Here is a 27,099-nt window from a genome sequence, read left to right as displayed (position 1 = left end):
TTAATTATTTGGGAAGAGGGAGAAACCTGGAAGCCTAGGTAGGCTGGAATCTTCCTCCAGGAGGTAGGACTTACTCTAGGGGGAGATTCAGATTAGTAAACCAGGGGTGTGTTAGCAGCTGGGAGTGGGCGGCGGAGAGGGGAGGGTTGTTGTCCAGAGGAAAAAAGCCAGCCCAGATTAACTGGGAAGTACAAATGTGAAGGAGGGTGATCCAGGGATCAGTGGTTAAGAATCTGCCTTGCAATGCAAGGGACACCAGTTGGATCCCTGGTGCCGGAAGATCCCACATGCAACTAAGCCCATGTGCCCCAACTGCTTGAGCCTGAGCTCTAGAGCCCGTAAACCACAACTGCTGAGCCCATGCGCTGCAACTAGGGAAGCCCACACGCCTAGAGCCCGTGCTCTGCAACAAGAGGAGCCACTACAATGAAGAAACCCGAGCACCGCAACCAAGAGTAGCCTCCACTTGCCACAACTAGAAAAGGCCTGTGCACAGCAGCAAAGACCCACCACAGCCAAAATATAAATAAAAAGAAATTTTAAAGAAATGTGAAGGAAAGAGTAAAAATTTAGGTCAGGCAAACCTGCATTCAAATACTGGGACTGTAGGACCTGTGGCAAGTCCTTTGACCCACAATCCTCTGACCCACAGAGGATTCAATCCCTGTGGGTCAATCCCTCTGACCCTCAGTTGTCTGTCTGTCAAACGGATGTTTAAAAGACCTGCTTTTCAGGATTATAGTGAGGTTAAAGGATAACTGCTGAGGAAGAATCTGGAACTGTATCTGGGACATGGTAAGACGTGAAAAAATGAACACTGGTCCTTTTCCCTTCATTCCTGCACGTGAGCAAGCCCAGCGGAGGGAGGCCAGCAGGTCACTCAGCAGTTCTAAGGTCACAGAATCCCAAGACTGCAGAGTGGACAGGGATCTGGGGGTCTTTCCCTTGATCCGGGAGGGTGGGTCATCTACATTGTCTCTGGGCCGGGCTCTCCCCTTCAGCATTCCCGATCCATGACTTTTCAGCCTCAGCTTGTATACCTCCACAGATAGGGATCTCACGACCACTTTCTGGAACAGGCTGGATAACTCTAACTGTTACAAAGGTCTTCGTCTGCCTCCTCGTAATTTCCACCCACCAGTCAGAGCTCTCCCCACAGGGGCTCAGAAAATCCCTGGAGTCCAGAATTTTCTCGTCAGCGATTTGAAGCAGCATCTGGGGAGTGAGTGGAAGTGAGGACAGAAGAACCAGCAGGGGGAGGGCTTGCTCAGAGAGGACCAGGATGGGGGAGGGGCCCTTTGGCTTTGCATACCCCACTAGGAGTCAGCGTCAGTCTGGTGGCTCCTCTCCCCTAATCCTGCCTGGGGCTCGGTTCTGGCTGCTTCTGTCAGTGGGGATCAAGTAGAGCGGGTGCTCCTGAAACCAGCCTGGAGGACAGGCCCAGACCAGAAAGGCCGGGGGCCCCCTGCCTGGCTCCCAAACTGGTCCCACTGGTGTGGAGCCTCTGAAGGCAGGCGGGCCGCGGCAAAACTGACTCCTCCACTTCCTCTCCTCTCCCCGCGCCGCCCGCCCTCCGCCCGCCCCCACCGCCTGGCGCCCGCCTGCCTGGAGGCTGTTTTTCCACTGGCTGGCACGCCATCCATCCTGCGGGGTTCAGCCCCTTTTCTGGAGTTAAACTTTTCGGAAGACCCCAACAGCCCCAGGCCCTGCCCGTCTCTCCTGGACAGAAGAAGCAAAGGGGGAGGGAGAGGGCATGGGCTGGTCCTCACCCAGGGTCTCTGATGTTTTTGCGCCACTTGGAGAGCCCTGCCCCTCGGAGGCCAAAGCTACCGGTGACTGCAGCGGATCCCAGGTAAGGAAGGGGAGCACACAGGGCCACTCTGGGGCTACCCGGAGGGACTTTCCCAGGGAGCCAGGCCCCTCACTGAGCCCCCTCCTCCCACTCCCCAGGCACCTGTTTCCTGTCCTGACTGCTGTTGTTGGAGGTGCCATCCGGGCCTGGATATGACACTCCCAGGCCTGGGGCCCAAGGGCAGTATTCTCAGGGGCAGTGTTCTCTCCTCTGCACACCACCCACCAGTGTTGTGATTTTGGAACGCAGGGGAGCATATTAGAGGCCGTTAAGTCAAGAGGATGGGCGGGGGCAGGGGGCTGCCTTTAACCGGATCATCCCCAGCAATATCACAAACTCTTGTTTCCCAGGAAGTTAGACTGGAGCTCCAGGACCACCGGAGACAGTGAGTTAGGGAAGACAGATCTCTTCTCCTTCTCCACCTGGCAACCCACATGGCACCCAGCTCTGCCCCAGCCCATCAGGCAGTCTTGGCAGGAACCAGGAGGGACAGTAGTCCAGAGAGGAGGCACAGAAGGAAATACTGGCAGGGCCCCCCACCTCTGTTTGCTGCCCACCCCCCACCTCCCATGTCTCTACTCCCCAGCTGCCTCTGGCCTGAGGACTTTTGGTTTTCATCCCGGGATAGAAAGAAGAACAGGGGCCACACCCTTGCCTGTATGGGCGGAGCCTGGGAAGGGAGTTGGGGCAGAACAGGGCTGAAACTGGAGGCCGTGGCTACTTCCTGGCAGGCTGCCAGCACTGCTGCTACCCAGACCGAGAGCAGGCTCGAGAGACAGCCTGCCTTCGGAGGCCCCACTGTCTCTCAGGCATGGCCAAGCCTTAGGCTTCATCACGGCCTCCTTTGCTGGCTGACTGGGCGGCCCCAGGCCTGGGGACCTGGGTGGAACATGGCTGCTGGACAAAGAAAGAGGAACGGGTGGGGAAGGGGAGGCTTGCCAGCGCTCTTGTGGATGGGCACAGAGCAGGGGCAGTAGGAAACCAGGAAAATAGAGGGCTTGCTTAGCTTGACCCACTGTTGTCCACTTCCCAGGCCTCCTTAGGTCACGCTCTAAAGTCCCGCCCAGGCACGTCCATATTTGAATAGCTTTGAGCAAAGCGCTTATCCTCTGGAGGTCTTAGTTTCCTGATCCATGAAGAATTACCCCCCTCACCCCCCACCATCAACCTCACCTCTGGGAGGCACTTTCAGAACTGGACAGGGTGAGATAGAGGGTGTCATACATAACAGTTATCAGGCACCGTTTATTCCCTTTCTTTCCCTCCAGCATTCCTAAGAGGGGGGCAAGGGCCGAATGATTTATCCTCTTTTCACAGATGAGGACACTGAAGTCCAGAGAAAAGTCATGAAGTATGTTGAGAGCCAGGATCTCCTAAACCAGTCCAGAGCCTGCGGTCTCCAAAGTGAAAAGGCTCTTATGAGGCTGCACCAGGCTCTCTACTGACTAGAGACCCCTTCCTCCACACCAGCCCCTAGCACAGGGTCAAGCCCAAGTCCCTCATCCACGGACACCCACTCCAGCTTGTATACCCATGGGCTAGACACCCGAGGACACACCCTCCAAACTGTCCTAGGTCCCCCAGCACATTAGCAGTGCCTGGAATCCCAAAGCGAAAGCCAGTCAATATGCCACATTCCCCAAAGCCACAGGGCCATTCCTAGTCCCCACCTCAAGGGAAGCTTATGGAGATGACAAGAACCTAAGTGTGTGAGGCAGACAGACCTGAGCTTGAATCTCAGCTCTGCACTCATGTGTGAGCCGAGCAGGCAATCACCCGGGGGAAGCCTCCACCTTCTCAACCGTGCACTGGGCTATCACAGCTTGGTGCAGGACCGTGATGATGGGCAATGAGGGATGCAAAACGCCTGACACGTAGTAGGAGCTCAGCGAACAGTGGCTACTCTCCTTCCACCCAGGCCCTGGGGCTGCCTGAGTCTCCTTCGTTCCTCACCAGCCTGACTTCACAAGAGCCCCTTGGTCCCTATTTTCGGAGGCAAATACTCATTTGTCATCTACTGTCCCACAGGAAGGGGCTGGCCATTACAGGGGATGAAATGGCAAGACTGTGCCCTGCCTTCCGGTGACCACTAGCCTGCAAGCTCTCGTAGTCCCACCTGGAGCCATCACCCAGATCTCCTCCTGCCTCCACCCTTGCCGTCAGTCCTCCAGCTGACCCACCACCATGGCAGCCCTGATCGCAGAGAACTTCCGCTTCCTGTCACTCTTCTTCAAGAGCAAGGATGTGATGATTTTCAACGGGCTGGTAGCACTAGGCACGGTGGGCAGCCAGGAGCTGTTCACTGTGGTGGCTTTCCACTGCCCTTGCTCACCAGCCCGGAACTACCTGTATGGGCTGGCAGCCATTGGGGTGCCCGCCCTGGCACTCTTCCTCATTGGCGTCATCCTCAACAACCACACCTGGAACCTGGTTGCTGAGTGCCAGTACCGGAGGACCAAGAACTGCTCGGCTGCCCCCAACTTCCTCCTCCTAAGCTCCATTGTGGGCCGCGCGGCTGTGGCCCCTGTCACCTGGTCTGTCATCTCCCTGCTGCGTGGTGAGGCCTACGTCTGCGCTCTCAGTGAGTTCGTGAACCCCTATTCGCTCACGGTTGGAGAAAGGAGCTTCCCACTAGCCCATGCCGCAGAAATCCTGGCCAGGTTCCCGTGTGGGGAGGGCCCTGCCAACCTGTCAGTCTTCCGGGAGGAGGTCAGCCGCAGACTCAAGTACGAGTCCCAGGTAAGACTGTACCAAGAGAAGCTCCTCTTTTCTCCCCTACCTGATGGCGAGTGGGCAGGTAACAGCTCAGGGTTAACCCTGGAGTTAGTCCTCCAGGGCTGAGCTCTCCAGAAAATCACTAGATTATCAGTCTCAGGCATCAGAGCTGGGTATCCACGGGTTAGCGATTGGTGGGGCAAGGGTCAACGCCATCCCAAATAAGAGAGTTTTAAACATTAAAGGAATTTTCTTCTTGCTCAGTCCGAGCCTGATACCTGTCACAGATTAAGCCCTTTGCTCCAGCCGGATTGAGTACAAACCCCTGCCGTCTTACGAAACTTTCGCTGTTGGCCGTGAGCTGGTAGTGGAGGATGGCTGGCTCAGGGGACGAGCCTGTTCCTATCCCAGGAAAAGCCACTGCCCAGCAGTCAGCCTCAGGCATTGGTGACAGAAGAGGAGTCCCTTGAGACAGGAGGGGTGTCCAGTCAGGAAGTAGCACCTGCCGCCACAATCCTAGCCTCAGCCTCAGCTTAGTTCTGAAGGAGCGGAGTTGGTCAGGTAGATGAGGCAAGGGCAGAGAGCTGAGCAGGAGCAGAAAAACAGCTTGTGTTAACTTAAAAGAAGCAGGGTGTGAGAAACAGGCAGAAAAGAGCAGTTTTCTTTTTTTTTTGGGGGGGGGGGTGTCACACTGCACAGCATGTGGGATTTTAGTTCCCTGACCAGGGATGGAACCCGTGCAATGAAGTGTGGAGTCTTAACCACTGGACCGCCAGGGAAGACCCGAGCATAGATTTTCTAAAGGTACATAAGTAACACAAGTAGAAAAGCAGGGCTAGAGACAGCACCAAAGGAGATGGAAGATAGCAGAGAGAGAGATAAAATGTGTTTGATGCTCAAATGCCCACAGATCTCTGTCCACGCTTAAATGGGGAAACAAAGATGACCTTCACTGTCCTAGTCCTCAATAGGTTCACAGCCACACAAGACAAGCACATGAATGATTTCCAAGAGGCTAAGTCTAAACACAGAGAAGGTGTGAGCTCCAGGGAGTGAGGGCAAAGTGGAGGAATCACAGTCAGAAGGACCTGCTGCCCTTAGAGGAACAGAATCTGAGGCCAGGAAAGTGACAGAGCCAGCTCTTAGGGGGTTATGTCTGATTCCACCCAGCCCACATCCTCTGACCAGCTCCCACCACTTCTTCCTGGGGCAGGTGGGGGTCCAGGCAGTTCCCTGCCCGCCCTCAACCCTGCCCCTTCTCTGGCCAGCTCTTCGGGTGGCTGCTTATCGGCGTGGTGGCCATCCTGGTGTTCCTGACCAAATGCCTCAAGCACTACTGCTCACCACTCAGCTACCGCCAGGAGGCCTACTGGGCGCAGTACCGCGCCAACGAGGACCAGCTGTTCCAGCGCACGGCCGAGGTGCACTCGCGGGTGCTGGCTGCCAACAACGTGCGCCGCTTCTTCGGCTTTGTGGCGCTCAACAAGGATGACGAGGAGCTGGTCGCGAAGTTCCCGGTGGAAGGCACACAGCCGCGGCCACAGTGGAACGCCATCACTGGCGTCTATCTGTACCGTGAGAACCAGGGCCTCCCACTCTACAGCCGCCTGCACAAGTGGGCCCAGGGTGTGCTGGGCAACGGCGTGGCCCCGGACCATGTAGAGATGTCCCTGCTTGCCTCCTGAGGGTCCTGTTCCCACACTCTTGGCCAATGACAGTATTTGGTCCCAAACTGAACCCCACTGCCTGCTCACATCAGCATCAGAGGGGACTTCTCTTCTCTGGCTGCGCGTGGCTTGTGGGATCTTAGTTCTCTGACCCAGAGATGAACCCTCGCCCTCTGCAATGAAGGTGCAGGGTGCCAACCACTGAATTCTCCGGAGATTTTTTTTTTTTAACCGTGGATTTTGGGGGAAACAGGCCAGGAGAGAAACGAACACAAACTAAAACTGGGATATGGATGTGAGAGCTGGTAGACAAGGTGGGCTCTGGCAGGAAGGCCCTCAGACCTGAAGAAGTCCCCTTTCCTGTTGCCACCAGCCACTTGGTCAACGGCTTTGGAGAAAAGACCCTTTCCCAGAACTGGTCCTTCATGAACTATGATGTGGAGGATGACCTCTGACTAGAGGGACCCAGTCCCACCAGTGTGGGAAGCCCTGACCAGCAGAGTCAGGTGACGATGAAACTCACCAGCAGGCTCTGCATGCAGAAGGCTATGCAGTTCATTTGTGGAACTGCACATGGACATCTGGCTCGGTGTGCACAGCTGGGAAGCAGCCCTCTGGCATATGCCTCCAGCTTTGTTTTATACATATTTTTGATAAAGCTTTTCTTAATATAAAGGACTAGCTTGGTGTCTGCGTGACTAGATGGGTCATCCTACAGCACGCTGGAGGTCATGATGCTGTGCGCTAAGTTGCTTCAGTTATGTCCGACTCTTTGCGACACCATGGACTGTGGCCCACCAGGCTCCTCTGTCCATGAGGATTCTCCAGGCGAGAATACTGGAGTGGGTTAGCCTATCCCTTATCCAGGGGATCTTCTCGACCCAGGAATCAAACTGGGGTCTCCTGCGTTGTAGGCGGATTCTTTACCAGCTGAGCTACCGGGGGGACAGGACTAAATCCCAGACCTGGGGAGGGAAGAGGACAGAGACCCTGGGCGAGACTGAAATGGGTGGAAGGGAGGGCTGGGGGTTGGGGGAGGCAGAGGCAGGTGCTCCCACTTGCGGGAAGGCCCTGGGGCTGACGATCTCTTAACTGGGTTCAGTCATATGATTTGATCTGGGAAACAGATGGAGCCTGGCCTTTCTCAGAGAGAAGCTCGGCTTAGACGTCAGGAGTCAGCAGACCCGGCCCCTGTGCTCAGCTGGGCAATGCAGCTCTCGTAACCCAGAGCTAACGAGCGAGAACAGGCCAGCCCTGCATGGCCTCCCTCCCACGCCCGCCCTGCCTGAGCACCTGCGCCACTTCTAGGACCTCTGATGCACTCTCCCTTGTCCCTGTCGCGCTCTCTGGAGAGGGACTCGGTCATTTCCCACGGAAAAGCTCCCCAGCTCTCAGGACGTTTAAAGCTCTGCCTAAGGAAACTTTTAATTCCCTTAAGACCAAGCCAAAAAGGAGCTGGCTTCAACTAGCTGGGTCTGGGCTGGCCTCTTAATTCAGGAACACAGGATTATTACTTATCAAAGGAGGCAGAGACAGTCTTTCTGGGAAATTTACAGGGAGGTGGGGGTGTAGCGGGCCCATCACATCCCTTCTCCCTCAGGTCCCAAGAAACAAGTCAGTCAATGCCTTCTGCCCAGCAGTGCCTCAGGGGAGCAACAGGGGGAGAGAGAATCTGTGTAGTCTCCCAAGGTCACACAGCACATCAATCTAGGTCCTCACTGAGCCTCGCATGTGCCAGGCCCTGTGGCAGCACATAACATACATGCTCTCACTCAATCCTAAAATCCTTCAAGCAGGATTTTTTACCCCATTTTACAAATGAGGCACCCAGTTCAGAGAGGTTGGGTAATCTGGCCCCACTGGCCCTGGGAGGAAACATCACCAGGTGGTTTGAGCTAACACCTGTCACCTTCCTCTCAGGCACTCAGGCCCCTGAATTTCCCGTCTGGGCTCTGCCTCTCCTCCTGTCTGAGCCTCACAGCCTTCACCAAGGGGCACAAGGGACCACGGAGCTGAGGCAGAGGTAAGGTCCAAAGATCCCATAATCTAGAAGGTGTGGCCTGCTCCCAGGACCCTGCTCATCACCCCACCCACACCCCCGGCTGGACCAAGAGCCCGCCAGGGCCACAGTGGGATCCTGACTCCAGGGTTGTGGGGAGTCGGCCCTCCATTCCTGCTCCCAGGGACCTCCCACGAAGGAGACTCTCAGGTTCTCTGGGGACCCAGAAGCCTGCTGCCTGCAACCAGTGAGCAGCCCCAGAAAAGGAAAAAGATGAAACAGATTGGTTCTTAACACAAGCAAAAAGGAATTATAAGAAATCTCAAATTCTTTTTTATCTTGACAGGATTACCCCAAGGATGCTGCAGAAAAAGCAGCACTTAAATAGAGTCCCCAGGCAACACAGTTTCTCAACTGCCCAGGAGCCTGAGGGTCGGCCAGGCTGTCGCAGTGCCCTGGAGCCAGCCGGCCCCTAGTCGTCCATCATGGAGCTCTTAGCCTCCACGTATTCCAGGGCCTTTGCCTTTACTGCCTGCACATCCTTCTCCGAGCCGTGTTGCTTCTCATAGTCCAGGTAGCGCTTGAAGAAGAATTTCATTCGCTTGGGGGCCAGGCTCAGGTGAATGACCCGCTCGAAGATGTCCCTGGGAGGGAAAGCAGATGGCGATTGCCTCTTAAGTCTCTGGCCACATGATTCCTAGCTGACCTTCACTCACTGCTCTCAGGCTCTGGAGCACTCCCACTTCTACCTTTATTTTTATTCCTACTATAAACTGTCACGTCCGTGGACAGAGAGACCACCACCCTTGCTTTCCAGAGGAGCAGACTGAGATGTTACAAGACCGAGTGCCCTGAAGGCACACAGTGAATCACGACAGAGCTAACGGGATGGGACAGCCAGTGAGGTGTGGATCTGTGAGGACGGCTCTGCTTAAAACTCACTGAGAGGTGTGGGCGAGGCACCATCTCTTTCTGGACCTCAGTCCAGCCATCTCTAATCCTCCCTGTCTTGGGGGGATGCTGGCGGTATCGGTGAGATCATGCCTGTGAACACTCTCTACAATGAGAGCCAGGCTCAGCATCAATTATGAGGAAAACCCAGTCTCCTGACTCCCAGGCCTGGGGCCAGCCTACCTCCCAGCTGAGGTTCCAGCCAGACCGGTGGCTGGCCCCCGAGGTAGAAAAAGAAATTGGAAACGTGAATGCCACAGAACCTGCTGTGTCATCTCAAAGCTGTTTTTCCAGACAGAGAGAACTGGGGTGCTGGGAGCTGCTGTGGGGCTGAAACTCCTCCGAGTGGTCAGTGCCCGCCCCTGCCCGCCCCTGCCCGCCGCAGAGTGAGGCCCCAGCCCGCCCTCCCCTCTCACCGGGCTTCCTTCTGGCTGCCGTGCTTGATGATCATGTCGATGTAAACCGACCAGACGTCCGTGCGCTTTGGGTAGGTGCTCAGAGTGCTCTCAAAGATGGCCCTGGCACGTTCTGCATCCCCCAGCTGGAACTCAAGCTGGGCAAACTTGGCGATGACGTCCACGTCTGCAGGGAGAGGACGGCTCAGACACAGAAGGCAGAGAGACGCCCTCAGCACAACACGTGACACCGTGGGCAGAGTCTGATGCCTGATTCCCTGCCCTTGGGTCCTGAGACCCAGGTGATGACAAGAGGGACGCAGGGGCGGGTTGAGGGCTAAACACACAGATGGGCACTGCTCTACGACTCCCGAACAGCAGACTCTACTCTCTGGGCCCAGAAGGTGGACGGGGGACGGGAGGTGGGCTGTGGGGCAGGCAGGCACAGGCCAAAGAATTGATGCTAATCCCTTTTTTGTTCCTCAACCTCTGGAGTTCAACATTTAAAAATGCAACACGAGCACATGTTCACGAGCATATAATCAACAGAGAGCAAGCTACGGACCCTCCAGAAGGCTTCCCTAAACCAGCCCTTGGATGAGAAGACCCCCCATGCCCCTGCCCAGATGCAGGGAGTCTACTGTGCTCAGGAACTGGGTGGGTGGAAGGAACGAGCACTCACGCTCCTTCTTAGGCAGGCACTCGAGGGCTCGCTGCATCACACGGTGACTGGCCTCCGCCTTTCCCCTCCGAAGAAGAAAGGCGCCGTATTTGACCCAGACAGCTTTCTCCTGCCTGAAACGCTTCAGCATCCGGTTATAGAGTTCACCAGCTTCCTGCGGGATGAATGATGTAAGCTGAGGACAGCAGGTGAGAGTGGAGGGGGCAACGACAGAGACAGATGGCGACGCTCGTGGAAAGCTAGCCCTGGGCTCAGGGGCTCCCTCGGTGTCCAGGCCCCAATCCAGGTATGTGAGGGGAAAGAGCAGGCACTCAGGATGAGGAGAGCATGTGCTGGGGAGTCTCCCTCCTAATCCCATGCCGCGAGGAGGTCGAGACTAGAAGAGAGAGCGTGAGCGTGATGAAGGCGAGAGATGGAAAGGGGTGACTAGGCTATATCACCTCCTGTCTGTGACACCTCTGTTGGTGGCTCAAGGGTGGGGGAAACGACTTCTCCCACCTGGAAGATGAGCTAGCCTGGAGCAGGGCTGGGCCCAGAGGCAGGGGTATCCCCCCTCCCCGAGACATCCCCGCTGCCTCAGAGACGTCCAGGAGCTTGTCTCTGAGTGGCTGAGGCCCCTCTGGAAGCTGGCCGCCTGGCCCAGACCCCTACCTGGAATTTCTCTGACTTGGTGTAAATGTCAGCCAGATGGAGAAAGACCTTGAGAGGCTCATTGTACTGCACGGCCCGCTCGAAGACCTTGGTCAATGACTCCTGGGAGCCATACATGTTTTCTAGGTTCAGCAGGGCCACCCACACATTCAGCTTCTCTTGCTCCTCTCTGGAGGGAGAACAGTCAGCATGTGAGTCCATCCTCTCAGCCCCATGAGCCCCCACTCCCAGTTGGGGGGCTGGAACTATGTCCCCCTCCCCAGGCTCCACCCATGGCCTCAGTCCCCACCCACACAAGCTGGCACTCAGAGCCCCCGTCCCCACTGCAGCTCACTTGGAAGCAGGAACCCTGATCCATGGCTGCGGGGTCTGAGGCTCCCCTGGCTGCTGCCTCCACTCGTGGGAAGGAAATCTACCAAATCTCAAACTGGCCTGAGGTCTGGGCTGGATGGGACAGAACCTGTGGTCTGAATCTCTCCTCAAATTAGGATAATGATGCCAAGGAGCACCATCCCTCTTCACTAGCTTTTGGGAAACCTGTCAGACCCTCGGCCTGGATGATGGTCACTACCAGGATTTTCACCCAGGTACGTGCAGAGGCAAGTTTTTCCTCTTCTACTTTTCTCTAAGTGGGGCACCTAAAGTGTACGAACTCATGGAAATGTGACTCCAGCTCTCTCAGTGAAGAGGACCATGAAATAAAAATGAGCAGATCTATGTCATGGCCAGCCCGTCTCTGAGAGAAAGCCTGTGACCCCACAGGCCCTGGTGGCAGTCACCCCAACTGCTGCCGGCCTGCGGAGGAGACATGGCCCTCCCTGAGGAAAGACAGGGCCCAAAGCAGGATGGCGGGGCCGGGACCTGAAGGAGATGGTCTTGAGCGCCCTCTCGGCCACAGCCCGGGCCTTCTCGATCTCTGTGGCCTGCAGGTGGAAGGCCATGTACTGCAGCCACAGGAGGGAGCTGCTGGGCGAGCTCAGCACCAGTCGGTCAAAGTCCTCGGCCGACTCCGGCTGTCGCCCAGGATCCATCAGCGCCTCCTCGATGCGGGACAGCTCCTTCTCGGCCTTCTGCTTCTCCAGCTCCCTCTCCTTCTTGCTTTTCTTCTTCTGCTGTGGAAAGCAGAGCAGCAGGTGAGTCGTCTGCTCCTCAGGCCCGGAGAGGTCTGCAGTGGAGGCCAGGAGCCGGCAGGGCAGTTCCCAGCTCAGCAAAACACTCCCCGCCCGGGACGGCCCTGCCCGCCAGAAGAGACACCGGGGCTAGGGCAGAGCATGGGAGCCTGGCAGAGCCAAGGGTCCCTGCAAAACGGTGATGCCCTGGAAGATACGTCACCGTGGCTTGCTCTGGCTTCTCGTCCTCCTCACTGTCCGAGCTCTCTCCATGAGGTGGCAAGGCTGGGGTCAGGGTGTCCAGACCCACATCCCAAACGAAGCCAGAAGACAGCTGCAGCCGGGGTGCTTCTGCTGGCCTGGTCAGCTTCTCCTGAGGATCAAAGGCGCACATGAGGCCAGCACTGGGCCCAGTGGCCCCTGCTCCCCAGCCCCTTCCCACTGGAGGAGCAGGGGCTCCCACCGTGCCCAGAAACCTAGAGGTCTAGACCAGGCTACACCCTGGTCCACTGGGGAAACTTACAGGAGTGACGAAAAGCTTTCTTTGTAAATAAGTAAATTTAAGTAATAATTTTTTTAAAAGCTACATATGCACACATACATTAATGCTAGCACAGAGGTGTGCCAAACGTTCTGAGGGTGGCAGGAAGCCCTTCCACACCCATCCTCAGTGTTGTCCTCATTTCTCACAGGGAGACACAGGCTCAGACAGGCTAAAAGCCTTTCTTTCTTTGCCGGCTCTCCCACCTCCTGACTAATTTAATTTAGCTCCACTTAATACATGTGGATTAGAATTGACTTTTAAGTCCACTCAACGGTTAGCAGGGGCCCTGTCCTTAGGACCTGACGATCAACTGAGGAAACTAGCCTCGCCACCTTGTCCTATTTTACAGAAAATGAGGACAAGAAAGGGGTGCTGATGACAGCCCAGTCCTGAGGCAGGAGACCAGAGACCTTCCTCCCGGAGCAGCCTCCTCCCCAGCCCCGCCACCCCTCACCTTGGGCAACACGCTCATCTCTTCTACCTCTTCTTCTCCTTCCCGGTAATACACTTCCACGCCACTGTCGTCCTCCTCAGACAGGGCAGCTTTCTTCTGCTTCTTGTTCCCGATTTCCTGGGATGGCAGGCAGGGACGATGCTGAGCCTCGCTTCTCTTCCTGGCCCAGGGGGTGCTTGATCCCTGCCCTCCAGCAGCACCCAGTGCCCCACCCAAACTCAGCTGCTCTCAGTCCAAGAGGCTGAGGCGAGGCAGCTGCTGGGGGCTCCTGAAAGGCTCTCCTTCTCAGGCGAGGGGAGGCCATCGTCCCAAGGGCCCTACCTGCTCACTGCTGGACTCGGGGTGCGGCCGCTTGCCCAGCTTCTTTGCCTGGGGCTTCTGGGGCTCTTTTTTATCCTTGCTGGGTGGCTGCGCCCCCTCCTGCCCCTTCCCAGTTCTCCTCTCTTTCTGTTTCTGCTTCTTCTTCTCCTTTGCTTTTCCTTTGTGGTCTCTCTCCGCTGCCTCCGTTTCCCTCCCCTCTTGCTTCGGAGGTGGCTGTCCCAGGGGGGCAGAAAGCGCGTCCTGCTTTCCAGTGTCGCCGGGAAGAAGTGACAGCTCTACCAGGCTCTCCCGATGGTTCAGGCTACGACAGGAGAACAGGGAGAGTGGATGACGAGGACTACACAGTACAATGGGTCCACCCCCACCTGCCCTGGAATCCACTGAGTCATCTTAGGAATGACCCACACACTGTACGACACTTAGTATAAAAATACAGAGCACGGCTGTGCTGCCCCTTCCTCCGGCCCCAACTACAGGTGCTGTGCAAAGAAAAGGCTACACACCCGCGTTCAGGAGCTGAGGCAGAAGGCACCAAACAAAGGGATTTCATGGACTGCATTTATCATTACCTAGGCCATGATGTTTGAAGTTTATTCTCTCAGTCTCCTCCCAGAGTTCCCATAGAAAGGGGTGAGAGAAAGAGAAGGCACCCACCGTAGGACCTTGGCTGTGAGCAGCTTCCCCTCGGGGAGGTGTCTGTCATAAGGAGCTTTCTTGGACTGGTTGTGCTGGGAGACGTGCGGGTGTTGGGCCAAACCTGTAACTGAGGGGCCAAGGCTGACAGGAGAGAGACAAGCGTCCCATGGTTGTAAACATGGCAACGGAGTCCCAGCCAAGCCAGTGCCCGCACCCTCCCAGAGACCCAGTGGGACAAGGATTTACAACAGACACAAGGTTCTTGGCATTCAACTAACTAAAGAGGGCTCTGTAGACTGGAAAAATCATCCAGCATAATGGAGATATAATTGAAAGGTACTTTTCACCCCATATCAGAGCATCACAACACACAACTCAAAAGCCGCTACAAAGACAGAAGAGAATAAGAAAACATAATAACAGCAGGGGAGCCTGCAACGTCTGTGCTGTAGTTCACGGAATACTCACAAATTGTGACATGCCATATTCTTTGTCCAAAACACAGAACAGAAGAATAATTTAAAACTTCTTTTAAAAGTATGAAAAGACTTGGAATTTAAAACACTGTGGGAACTCAGAGTCTCCTTCCTTCACGTTCCTTCAGAGATGGTGACTAAGGGAGCAATGGGGGCCAACCAGGACAGGCTCCTGGAGGACACTCGGGGTTGGTCCACGTCCCCAGGCTCTACCTCACTCACCCTACGAGCACGCCGGATGGCTGCACGGACTTCACGAAGCCCCTCAAGAGCTGCCCTTCCTCAAGGTCCTGGATGGAGTTAATCTCTGGATCTGTTATTTTGCTTTTCGTCTCTGGGTTTGTCCTAAAGGAATAAAAAGGCTTACACACATACCTCTAACCCTTTGCCCACCCTCACCCCTAACTCTCCCGTGATAATGTGCTCAGTCACTCAGTCACGTCAGACTCTTTGCCAGCCCATGGACTGTAGCCTGCCAGGCTCCTGTGTCCATGGAATCTCCCAGACAAGAATCCTGGAACCGCTTGCCATTTCCTACTCTAGGGGATCTTCCCCACCCAGGGATCAGGCCCACATCTGCAGCATCTCCCTCACTGGCAGGACTCTTTGACCGCTGCCCTACCTGGGAAGACCTCCTCTGGTAACAACTCTTTGTAAGAATGTGACTCTGGACCTGTCAGTAGGACATCACCTACAGAGCCCAGCCCCACCTTCTTCTGAAGTCCTGTCCGCTCTGGACAGCGCTAATAGTAACAGGGAGAAGATGAGCTAGCCAGAGGGAGGTCAAGCCTCATAAATGTCCATTTCAAACCATGACTTCAGGCCAATCCACTTAATGGCACTCGCCCCTGCTGTGTAATCCTGGGGGCTACATCACCTCCCTTCACCAGGACCACCAACAGGCAAGCCCAAGCCCCACTCTGGATGTCTGCATCTTTCCCTGGGAAACAAGAGCCTGAGCAGACAGGTTCTACAGTTAGAATGTCTTCAGCTTTTCTGGATAAAAACAGGGCCGGGAATAAAGCAGGTGAGCAGTGAGGCAAGCTGGGAGGCCCAAAGCTCTGTCAGATCCATGCAGCCTCTCCTCAGTCCTCTGGGAGGTTCTTCCCCGATTCTTATCCCGATGACACAGACACTCACCTGGACGATCTCAGCGACAAAGTCACTACAGGGCTCGCAGCAGACAGGACGTAACACCTAGAACGGGAGCAAAGGAGAAGGCAATCCAGACCCCAGCACCTTGGGAGACGGCAGAGGGCCCCGGCTTCCTCTACAAGGCTGAGCAACAGGCCAGAGTGAGGGCTCTGCTCCTCATCCTGCTGACCACCTGCTGAGGGACTCGGGACAAGGCCCTTCTGTGGGCTTCAGTGTACTAGTCCAGCAAGTAAAAGCAGCGCAACTTGCTCTTCTCACCCAAGAACGGTGCTGGCAGGAGGAAACCAGAGGACACGCAAGCCCTCTGGAAGGCATGCAGAGCCACGTGGGGAACACTCAGGAGACGAGACCTGCCCCGTGTCGGCGGTTGGGAGGGTTTGATCTCGTGGAGAGACTCACCCAGGGAACCGTGGCAGGGATGGCCCAGGAACACTGCAGATTCACAGTTCAGAGGTGGCCCCCTGAATGAGACCTAAGCAGAAAAGGCTTCTGGGGGGAAGGCGGGGTTTACTCTTGCCAGGGTGCTTCCACACTCACATCACAGAAAATGGCAAGTAATAGCCCGAAGTCACAGGGTCAGGAATCTTATCAGGAGGAAGGGTCTCAGCAACAATACAGCCCAAATCCTCCCACAACGGCATCTGTGTTCCCCACCAGGGTATCACGGCCCTTAACGCAGGGAAGGACCTGAAGGGACTGTCTGCCTTTAGGGAGTTAACTTATCCACATTTGAGAGTCGAATGAACTACAACTGAACACTACTCATATGCTTAACTATTCAGTTCAGTTCAGTCGCTCAGTCATGTCCGACTCTTTGCGACCCCATGAATTGCAGCACGCCAGGCCTCCCTGTCCATCACAACCTCCCGGAGTTTACTCAAACTCATGTCCATCGAGGCAGTGATGCCATCCAGCCATCTCATCCTCTGTCGTCCCCTTATCCTCATGCCCCCAATCCCTCCCAGCATCAGGGTCTTTTCCAGTGAGTCAACTCTTCACATGAGGTGGCCAAAGTACTGGAGTTTCAGCTTCAGCATCAGTCCTTCCAATGAACACTCAGGACTGATCTCCTTTAGGATGGACTGGTTGGATCTCCTTGCAGTCCAAGGGACTCTCAAGAATCTTCTCCAATACCACAGCTCAAAAGCATCAATTTTTCGGCACTCAGCTTTCTTCACAGTCCAACTCTCACATCCACACATGACCACTGGGAAAACCATAGCCTTGACTAGACGGACCTTTGTTGGCAATGTTATGTCTCTGCTTTTTAATATGCTATCTAGGTTGGTCATAACTTTCCTTCCAAGGAGTAAGCGTCTTTTAATTTCATGGCTGCAATCACTATCTGCGGTGATTTTGGAGCCCCAAAAAATAAAGTCTGACATCGTTTCCCCATCTATTTGCCATGAAGTGATGGGACCAGATGCTTAACTATAAGGTTACTTAAAAAAAATATTTTGCTAAAAATAAAAAATAAAAATAAAAACAATCACATCCATATTTTGTAAGCCTAAAGAAAACAGAGATGATTCTGGATTTCTCTGTGACATTCTTCTTCTCCTAGGCCCTGGGCATTTTTGTGCTGTTGAGCGCTGGCAAGTGGTTGAGAATGAAAGCAGGTGCTGGTGGCTGGGACACTCGAGATGGGAAATGGCAATTACTACTTTCCAGTCTCAGCCTCCGGAAGGCGCCTGCTCCATCGCTGGATAATTGTGTGTGACTGTCAGAAAAGTATGTATTGTACCAAGCTGAAATATGCCTCTCCAATGCTAGTTTATTCAGGCTATAAAATGATTTCAAAACTCTGAATCAGGTTCATTTCTATGCATCCAAAATAGTTAATAAAGCAACTTAACCAAGCAAAGCATAGAACAAAGGTAAACAGCCAATAACCATGAAAAATGACCAGTAAAAGAAATTCAAATTAAATTAAGAGATCAATCTTGGCCTATTCAATGGCAAAGATTAAAAATTAAGAATATCCAGTGTTGGATAAAATTAAGTTCCAGTGTCGAGACTTCCCTGGTGGTCCAGTGGTTAAAACTCTGTGCTCCCAATGCAGGGAACATGGTTTTGATCCCTAGTTGGGGAAGTAAGATCCCACATGCCACACAGAGCAGTCAGAATAAAAATACCCAGTGTTGACAGAGGTGTGAAAAATGAACAGACACATTAACAGTTAACAGAGATAAAATTTTGCACAGTCCTTTTGGAAGACACTTTGGCAAGATGTATAACATTATTTAACCCACCAATTTTACTTTTAGAAATTTATTTCACAGACATACTTGCACTAGTATCCAAACATGTGCAAATATACTCACTTCAACATTACTGTCCATAAACAGATTTACATAAACTGTGATTTAAAAAAAAAACACATAATGCAACTCAAAAAAAATGATAAAAGTAAGGTAAAAGAACAAGGAAGTTTTCGAAATACTAGCATAGGAAAGAAAAAGTGCATGAGTCACTGCTATGAAGAAAAAGCAAGTTGCAGAACAGTATAGAAAATTAAATTCTACTATCACATAAGGGAAAATTATAACTACCTACATTAGGGTCTTGAAAGAAATCGAAGCAAAAGTGACGGAGAACAGAGGGGCAACAGCAATGTTCAGTTTCCATTTTATATACTATTTTTTTTCCGGTACAAAACCACACACCTATAATTTAAAAAATCAAAACCCAAAAATCCCCACCAATCCCACAGATAACAGAAAAAAGGAAAAGAATCCAGCCTACCTGACAATCTGCTGTGGGGCGAAGTCTTCCAGGTGCGTTTCTGAGTAGGAGTCACTCACATGAAACATACTGACTCTTCCAAGCCTCCCAAAGGGGAAGGAGACAGTCAGCCCCTCCTTGGGAGTCACTTTCACCACACGGCCCATGGCCACTTCCCCCTTCTTGAGCTTGTGAGGACCTGGCAGGAGAATGAATCAGATTCAGGGAAGAAGAAATGAGCCAAGAAAGAAGCTGAGACAGTAGCCAACCAGAGGCTGGGGGAAGGTGGAGGTGTCTGGACTCAGGGTGTCTAGACTGCGTGGGCCAGAATGATCACACAGACCCAGACCACTGTGCCATGTGGTCAAGGATGCCAGGGCCGAGTGCTGGACAACCCTTTCTGAGAGATCTAAGAAAAACAACTGTAGGTAAAGGTGTCTCAGACACAGGCCACAGAGCAAAGCCCCAAGAGAAAAGCTATTCCAAGGACAGCCTCTGCACTAGACTTTCTGAGGATGCCGACATCCACAGCATCCTTCAACCTGAGCGATGACTAAGACCTTCTCCCAACCCTTTCCACCCCCTCCCTTCCTTGACCAGGTCCCGTTTCATCACCACACCTATGAGTGAAAGAGACAAGAAGGCCTTGGAGGAATCTGCTGGGCCAACCACGGTAGCCTTCAGGGCCTGGCCAATCCGGAACTTCTTATCTGGGTGTTTCAGAACCTAGAAGGGCAAACAATTTCCTCTGATGTTTGAAGAAAGGCCTGTCATTTATCTAAAACCACAGTACAATATGTATCCCCCATGGGATGGTTCCCTGTCCCCACTGTGAGCACACACCAAGGATTAAGTTGAGCTCAGGGAGCCGGGGTCTCCTCTCCAGGCATCTCAGGCACACTGACCTTGAAGCTAAGAGAAGTGAGCAGCAAGGGAATTCTCCCTCGGACGTCTGGAGCAATCTCTACCTCAAGCCATTTCTTAACCATGTTGTACTAGGAGAGAAAAAAAACAAGAGGAGAAATGGAATGGGGCAGATACAAGCATCTTTTCTTTCCCTTTCACTAAAACAGACACTCCTAAAATCACACAGCTGAAAGGGCCCTAATCCTACATTTTCCCAAGTAACAGGAACTCACCCCCATGGCCCAATGCCCCTGCCCACCCTCCACTTCTCACAGGCTTTACTCAGTCTAGGTCAGAGCCTCCACCAGCCCAGCAGAACACACATCCTTCCTGGTGCCTCAGCTGATCAGGAGGCAGAAAAGGCCTCAGAGACAATGTCCTCAAGCAGTAGCACCAATCCCGCTGACCTCATAGCCTCCTTCAAGCTCAGTTGTGCACAGTGAGTTAACAGCCTTCAGGGACTAACATCTCATTTCTAAATCAGTTTAGATTTTTCTATTGACACAGTGCTCTGCCCTAAATATCCACCCCAATTTTCAAGTCAACTCAGTAAAACATTTATCAAGTAGCCACTACACACGGCATGATAGTGATAACAGCCAGGCCCTGCCTACAAAGAGATTACAGTCTGCAAAAAGTAAGTTGAATGAGTATGTAAATAACTAGAGCAGAAAGCAACACACAGGAATATAATATGCTACAAACTCTATAGGAGAACTAGTTAAGAAGGGAAGGTTATCTGAGCTAGACCCTGAATTATAGGCAATGGGAACAGATAGTACCCCAGGTGTAGAAATAAAGAAGGGAAAAAAAAGGAGGCTTTCAGCATGACCGGTACCCCAGATTCACGAGGTCAGATTATAAAGAGTCCCTTTTTTGGCCACACCATGTGACTTATGGATCTTAGCTCCTGACCAGGGATCAAACCCATAGCCCTGGCAGTGGAATGGGAATTCCCTCTGAAGAACCTTAAATATTACTCTAAGGCATCTTGGGTTTATGAATGTCTATAGACAAAAAGTAACTAAAGGTATCAAGCATCATGGACATAATTAGACAGATGCTCATGCAAGAAGACTCTGGCAACACTGAAGAGGAGTTATCCCTCAAGGTCAAGCCCAGACAGACCTTGACCTTCTCTCTGATATATTCCAACCAGTACAGTTCTCACTGATCTCTTCCCTTTACTCAACTACTAGTCCACTTAGGGTTTGAACACATAATCTGACACCCAATTTACATATTGTTTTACACTGTTCCTGAACTTTATGAAAGGCAAAAATCTAAAATCCAATACTTTATTTCAAATAAAATTTTTTATTTCTTGTATGTTCTGATAAACTTTATTTGTGGACACTGAAATGTGAATTTTATGTTATTTAAAATAAAGTACTGGATTCAAATTCTTGCTCTGTGATGTATTTTCCTGTCTATTTTGTATAAGAAATCTACAAACATGTAGAACTGTGAGTTGCTTGCTCTTTGGAAGCCGTAAATTTAGCTCCTTGAATAGACCAGATGTTTTCTAAGAGCAGAGGGGTTTTACTGTCTCCCACAAATCAGCAAGGCAGCAAGCACAGAATCAAAGCCTGGTGCAAATGGTCATTGTTAGTTCCTCACCCCTTTCTTCTATAAGAAAGACAGCATTGCATTGCAGGGCATGCACTTCTCACCTTCTTCAAGAAGCAAGTCACAGTCTGACCAGCCTGATACTGTTTAATCTTCTCCAAGGGGCTTACAGAGTGAGTGTTGAGGGCAGTATGGCCATCCTCCTTCAGCTCACTGTTTGCAGAAAGGCAATGGAAAGAGTAAACCAACCTCTATAAGCTTCTAGCTTGAGACCATCTCCCCCAACTGGCCTTGGATTAATTTTATTGGACTCCCCCAACACATACACACCAACCAGGCACCCCCCCAATTTCCGTTCATTAGGGGAATGAATGTTCACAATACCTGCATGAAAGTTAATCCTTTCCAACTCACTCACCTAGGTGTGAACAAACTACAAAGTAGGTAGCCAACAATAATCTTCATAAGTGTAGAAAATGAAATTGCTTTACTTCTTTCAATGCTTGAGCTACTGCTTTGCTGTTTGCAGAACTGCTTTCACAAATGAATGTGACAACACTTTCATGTGTGACTCAAACAGGAAAGATACTATTAAAACTCATTTTATGCTACAGACCCAGGAAAGTCAGAGCTTCTGATTAAAAAATTCAGGGCTCTGTCCCATGCTACCTTGGCATTATCACTTTCTTGATTCTCTTTGTCTATGCAGAAAAGCAATGAGGAGATGTGGTCCGAAAATTATCAGTCTACAAATCACTTCCAAGGAAGCACAGAATTCCCACCATTCCAACCCAGCCCAGCTTACCTATCCAAATTTCTAAAACAAAACAGAACTTGTCAATAAAATGGTACAAGTAACACTGGTATAAATGTAACATATAATAGCCAAGTACTGGCGAATATAAAAACCACAGGCAACTCATATACAAGTAAAGCTGAAATACAGATATCCTATGAACTTTGAGAACATGGTACTAAGTGAAATAAGCCAGTCACAGAAGGACTATGCATGACTCCACTTATATGAGGCATCTAAAGACATCAAACTCAAACTCAAAGAAACAGAAAGTAGAATGATGGTTGCAAGAGGCTGGGAGGTGAGCAGGAAATGAATGGGTATAGAGTTTCAGTTACGCAAGATGAAAAGGTTTAGAGATCTGTTTACAACAATGTGCATATAGCTAACAATATGGTAAGAGGGTAAATTTACATTGTGTTTTCACCACAATAAAAAAAAATTTGAAAAAAGATTCGAATACAGATAAATACAAAGAAAAGTCCATATGAAGACACTGGGAGGAGAGAGGCATCTGCAAGCTGAGACAGGTCTCAGAAGCACAAACCCTGCTGATACCTTTGTCTCAGACCAAAAGTCTCCAAAATCATGAGAAAACAGATGTCCGTTGTTTAAGCTAAAAAAAAAATTTAAAAGTAAAACACAAACACACATTACAAGTATGTGTTATCTTTTTTCTTTTTCCCAAATTATTTTAATTTACTTTTCTCTCTCAAAAAAAAAGCAGCCATAACTACATTAATGCCAAGAGAAAACTCAGCAACTAACAGGAATTCCAAAGACACATGTAAAGACTCCTGAACGGTCTGCTCTCCTAACTGCAGCCCCTCCAAAGGAGTAATTAATTGATCAGGAAACATCTCATCTAGTTTGAGAGACCCTCACCCACCGTGAACTCTGCTCCAAGATACAGGACATTCTTTTTGTGCAGGAGATCTCCATATCCAAGTGGGAATGAAAATATGGTGGCATTTTGTCAAGTAAGTCAACACCACTGATTAAACAAATGTTTTTCCTCCTGACTTCAAGATACGTAATTTTAAACAAAAGCATTTGAGAAAAACAGCAGTTATACCATTATGTTTATACTATGCTTCTCAGAGGCATTGATTAAAATAAAATAATTAACAATACAACACAGGTGCACGGAGGAGGTGCAAGATGTGCTAGAGTTTTACCTGTCCATCTGTCTGTTATTCTAACTCTCCATCCCACATCTCCTGAACGGAATGCACTCATTTCCTGGCTTGACCCACACTGCCACAGCGTTTTCAGCATCTGGTACTCAAGGTTCCAGAAGTATTTCCCTATCTCAGACACAAGCCTTCTCAGAACTATTTCATTTCTGTTCTGATCCCTTTGGGATGCTGATCAAACCTTAACCTCAGAAAGCTGTTTAAGTGGTCCTGTCCTTCCATGACATGCTAGGCACATAAGACTTACAGCCTAGATGGATGGGGACCTGACTCTGCAGAAGCGCTGGCAATAATGTGGGTCTAGCTTCATTCACAGATGGCCTATTCAGTTCTAAGAGGCTGGGTTGTTTTTTTTTAATGTGGGAAGCAGAAGCAGATAGGCCCACAGATCAACATGCTTAAGATTCTCTGAAAGAATGACCCCAGACAAATTGGATCCACCACTACATGGAACTACTCGTTCTACCAGTCTACTACTAGTTCTACTAAGTTCACTCAGAATCCCTTGTGAACATCCCTTTGCATAATCCACTAGAGTATGACCTAAATTTTCAGTCACCAAGCAGTAGTCCACACTCAAAGAACAAGTATACTTGGCTACACAGTGTATGTTTAGGGAATTATTGAGTTCTAGAATACTAGGTGCAAATAGATTCAAGGGATTAGATCTGATAGATAGAGTGCCTGAAGAACTATGGACAGAGGTTCATGACATTGTACAGGAGGCAGTGATCAAGACCATCCCCAAGAAAAAGAAATGCAAAAAGGCAAATAGGTTGTCTGAGGCAGCCTTACAAATAGCAGTGAAAAGAACAGAAGTGAAAGGCAAAGGAGAAAAGATGCACCCATTTGAATGCAGAGTTCCAAATAGCAAGGAGAGATAAAGCCTTCCTCAGTGACCAATGCAAAGAAATAGAGGAAAACAATAGAATGGGAAAGACTAGAGATCTCTTCTAGGAAATGGCAACCCACTCCAGTACTCTTGCCTGGAGAATCCCATAGATGGAAGAGCCTGGTAGGCTACAGTCCATGGGGTCGCTAAGAGTCGGATACGACTGAGCGACTTCCCTTTCACTTTCAGAGATCTCTTCAAGAAAATTAGAGATACCAAGGAAACATTTCATGCAAAGATGGGCACAATAAAAGACAGAAATGGTATGGAACTAACGGAAGCAGAAGGTATTAAGAGGTGGCAAGAATACACAGAAGAACTATAAAAGATCTTCATGACCCAGATAACCATGATGGTATGATCACTCACCTAGAGCCAAACATCCTGGAATGCAAAGTCAAGTGGGCCTTAGGAAGCATTACTACGAACAAAGCTAGTGGAGGTGATGGAATTCCAGTTGAGCTATTTCAAATCTTAAAAGATGATACTGTGAAAGTGCTGCACTCAATATGCCAGCAAATTTGGAAAACTAAGCAGTGGCCACAGGACTGGAAAAGGACAGTTTTTCATTCCAGTCCCAAAGAAAGGCAATGCCAAAGAATGCTCAAACTACCGCACAATTGCACTCATCTCACAGGCTAGCAAAGTAATGCTCAAAATTCTCCAAGCCAGGCTTCAACAGTACGTGAACCATGAACTTCCAGATGTTCAAGCTGGTTTTAGAAAAGGCAGAGGAACCAGAGATCAAATTGCCGACATCCGCTGGATCATTGAAAAAGCAAGAGAGTTCCCGAAAAACATCTACTTCTGCTTTATTGACTATGCCAAAGCCTTTGACTGTGTGGATCAAAACAAACTGTGGAAAATTCTTAAAAGAGATGGGAATACCAGACCACTTTATCTGCCTCCTGAGAAATCTGTATGAAAGTCAAGAAGCAACAGTTAGAACTGGACATGGCAACTGACTGGTTCCAAATCAGGAAAGGAGTACGTCAAGGCTGTATACTGTCACCCTACTTATTTAACTTATATGCAGAGTACATCATGAGAAATGCTGGACTGGATGAAGCACAAGCTGGAATCAAGCTTGCCAGAAGAAATATCAATAATCTCAGATATGCAGATGACCACCCTTATGGCAGAAAGCGAAGAAGAAGTAAACAGCCTCTTGAAAGTGAGAGAGTGAAAAAGTTGGCTTAAAACTCAACATTCAGAAAATTAAGATCATGGCATCCGGTCCCATCAGTTCAGTTCAGTTCAGTTCAGTCGCTCAGCTGTGTCCGACTCTTTGCGACCCCATGAATCGCAGCACACCAGGCCTCCCTGTCCATCACAAAGTCTCGGAGTTTACTCAAACTCATGCCCATCGAGGCAGTGATGCCATCCAGCCATCTCATCCTCTGTCGTCCCCTTCTCCTCCTGCCCCCAATCCCTCCCAGCATCAGGGTCTTTTCCAGTGAGTCAACTCTTCACATGAGGTGGCCAAAATATTGGAGTTTCAGCTTCAGCATCAGTCCTTCAATGAACACCCAGGACTTATATCCTTCAGGATGGACTGGTTGGATCTCCCTGCAGTCCAAGGGACTCTCAAGAGTCTTCTCCAACACCACAGTTCAAAAGCATCAATTTTTCGGCACTCAGCTTTCTTCACAGTCCAACTCTCACATCCATACATGACCACTGGAAAAACCATAGCCTTGACCAGACAGACCTTTGTTGGCAAAGTAATGTCTCTGCTTTTTAATATGCTGTCTAGGTTGGTCATAACTTTCCTTCCAAGGAGTAGGCGTCTTTTAATTTCATGGCTGCAGTCACCATCTGCAGTGATACTGGAGCCCAAAAAAATAAAGTCTGACACTGTTTCCACTGTCTCCCCACCTATTTTCCATGAGGTGATGGGGCCAGATGCCATGATCTTAGTTTTCTGAATGTTAAGCTTTAAGCCAACTTTTTCACTCTGCTCTTTCACTTTCATCAAGAGGCTTTTTAGCTCCTCTTCACTTTCTGCCATAAGGGTGGTGTCATCTGCATATCTGAGGTTATTGATATTTCTCCCGGCAATCTTAATTCCAGCTTGTGCTTCTTACAGCCCAGCGTTTCTCATGATGTACTCTGCATATAAGTTAAATAAGCAGGGTGACAATATACAGCCTTGACATACTCCTTTTCCTATTTGGAACCAGTCTGTTGTACCATGTCCAATTCTAACTGTTGCTTCCTGACCTGCATACAGGTTTCTCAAGAGGTAGGTCAGGTGGTCTGGTATTCCCATCTCCTTCAGAATTTCCCACAGTTTATTGTGATCCACACAGTCAGTCCCATCACTCCATGGCAAAAAGAAGGGAAACAGTGACAGACTTTATTTTTTTGGGCTCCAAAATCACTGCAGATGGTGACTGCAACCATGAAATTAAAAGACGCTTGCTCCTTGGAAGAAAAGCTATGACCAACCTAGACAGCATATTAAAAAGCAGAGACATAAAAAATAAATAAAAAGCAGAGACATTACTTTGTCAACAAAGGTCTGTCTAGTCAAGGCTATGGTTTTTCCAGGAGTCATGTATGGATGTTGAGAGTCAGACTATAAAGAAAGCTGAGCACCGAAGAATTGACGCTTTTGAACTACGGTGTTAGAAGATTCCTGAGAGCCCCTTGGAATGCAAGGAGATCAAACCAGTCCATCCTGAAGGAAATCAGTCCTGAATATTCATTGGAAGGATTGATGCTGAAGCTGAAATTCCAATACTTTGGCCACCTGATGTGAAGAACTGACTCATTTGAAAAGACCCTGATGCTGGGAATGATTGAAGGCTGGAGGAGAAGGGGACAACAGAGGATGAGACGGTTGGAAAGCATCACCAACTCAATGGACATGAGTTTTTGTGTAAGCTCTGGGAGTTGGTGATGGACAATGAAGCCTGGCGTGCTGCAGTCCATGGGGTCGCAAAGAACTGGACACGACTGAGCGACTAACTGAACTGAGAATACTAGGTTGAGAGCAAAAATGTTTCTTTTTGTCACATGTCAACAAATAGAACTGCAATCAGCCTTTAAATCGATACTTAAACTCTGAATACAGTTTCACATTGATTTTCATATAATCGCTCTAATTTAGCTGTACTGAAAAACCAGACAAATATCCCTCCTGAAGTAAAAAAGACAACCTGGACAGATAGAGGCAAAATAAGTCACAACACTGGCTGAATTAAAACTAAGAATTCAGGTTCCTAACTCCAAAGCCCATGCTCTTTCTACAGGACCACTGGAGCTCCCCTCACCTTGGCCGAACACTCAGCTCTGGGATGGTTCGAATAAATCTGGGATGACTTATTGGGAGAAACCTGGAAAAGAAATAAAGTCAGATCAATTCTCTTTTTCTCTGTCACTATAATCTGGAGATCAGAATTTC

General features: G+C 50.4%; 2 protein-coding genes and 1 long non-coding RNA gene across 4 annotated transcripts in view; 2 read left to right on the top strand and 1 right to left on the bottom strand.

Annotated features, from left to right (window-relative positions):
• Positions 1 to 1,339: 1,339 nt before the first annotated feature.
• On the top strand, positions 1,340 to 6,909 carry CALHM2 (calcium homeostasis modulator family member 2). The gene is made up of 3 exons (XM_061162530.1): positions 1,340 to 1,852; positions 3,881 to 4,591; positions 5,836 to 6,909. Exons 2-3 carry the CDS (start codon positions 4,037 to 4,039, stop codon positions 6,250 to 6,252), a joined length of 972 nt encoding a protein of 323 aa, XP_061018513.1. The 5' UTR covers positions 1,340 to 1,852; positions 3,881 to 4,036; the 3' UTR covers positions 6,253 to 6,909.
• A 1,634-nt stretch (positions 6,910 to 8,543) lies between these two features.
• Positions 8,544 to 27,099, bottom strand: part of PDCD11 (programmed cell death 11) — a 43,487-nt gene continuing 24,931 nt past the window's right edge. Inside the window, exons 21-36 of one of the 2 annotated variants that reach the window (XM_061162528.1) lie at positions 26,969 to 27,031; positions 20,911 to 21,019; positions 19,237 to 19,326; positions 18,952 to 19,057; positions 18,353 to 18,530; positions 15,593 to 15,649; positions 14,675 to 14,797; positions 13,995 to 14,117; positions 13,341 to 13,641; positions 13,020 to 13,136; positions 12,245 to 12,394; positions 11,774 to 12,024; positions 10,913 to 11,081; positions 10,262 to 10,415; positions 9,601 to 9,766; positions 8,544 to 8,877 (exon numbers count right to left, since the gene is read on the bottom strand). In XM_061162528.1, coding sequence (XP_061018511.1) covers positions 8,706 to 8,877; positions 9,601 to 9,766; positions 10,262 to 10,415; positions 10,913 to 11,081; positions 11,774 to 12,024; positions 12,245 to 12,394; positions 13,020 to 13,136; positions 13,341 to 13,641; positions 13,995 to 14,117; positions 14,675 to 14,797; positions 15,593 to 15,649; positions 18,353 to 18,530; positions 18,952 to 19,057; positions 19,237 to 19,326; positions 20,911 to 21,019; positions 26,969 to 27,031 — 2,329 coding nt within the window. In that variant the 3' untranslated portion in view covers positions 8,544 to 8,705. The remainder of the gene's footprint in view (positions 8,878 to 9,600; positions 9,767 to 10,261; positions 10,416 to 10,912; positions 11,082 to 11,773; positions 12,025 to 12,244; positions 12,395 to 13,019; positions 13,137 to 13,340; positions 13,642 to 13,994; positions 14,118 to 14,674; positions 14,798 to 15,592; positions 15,650 to 18,352; positions 18,531 to 18,951; positions 19,058 to 19,236; positions 19,327 to 20,910; positions 21,020 to 26,968; positions 27,032 to 27,099) is intronic. The other variant, XM_061162529.1, reaches the window with a different exon arrangement.
• Positions 10,412 to 13,029, top strand: LOC133070396 (uncharacterized). The gene is made up of 4 exons (XR_009696142.1): positions 10,412 to 10,547; positions 11,401 to 11,499; positions 11,842 to 12,045; positions 12,915 to 13,029. It is a non-coding gene; the product is annotated as an uncharacterized LOC133070396 (long non-coding RNA).

This window comes from Dama dama, chromosome 15, assembly GCF_033118175.1.
Source record: "Dama dama isolate Ldn47 chromosome 15, ASM3311817v1, whole genome shotgun sequence".
Classification (NCBI taxonomy): domain Eukaryota; kingdom Metazoa; phylum Chordata; class Mammalia; order Artiodactyla; family Cervidae; genus Dama; species Dama dama.
Note: the sequence above shows the minus strand (reverse complement) of the source record. Positions and strands in the feature narration are given on the sequence as shown.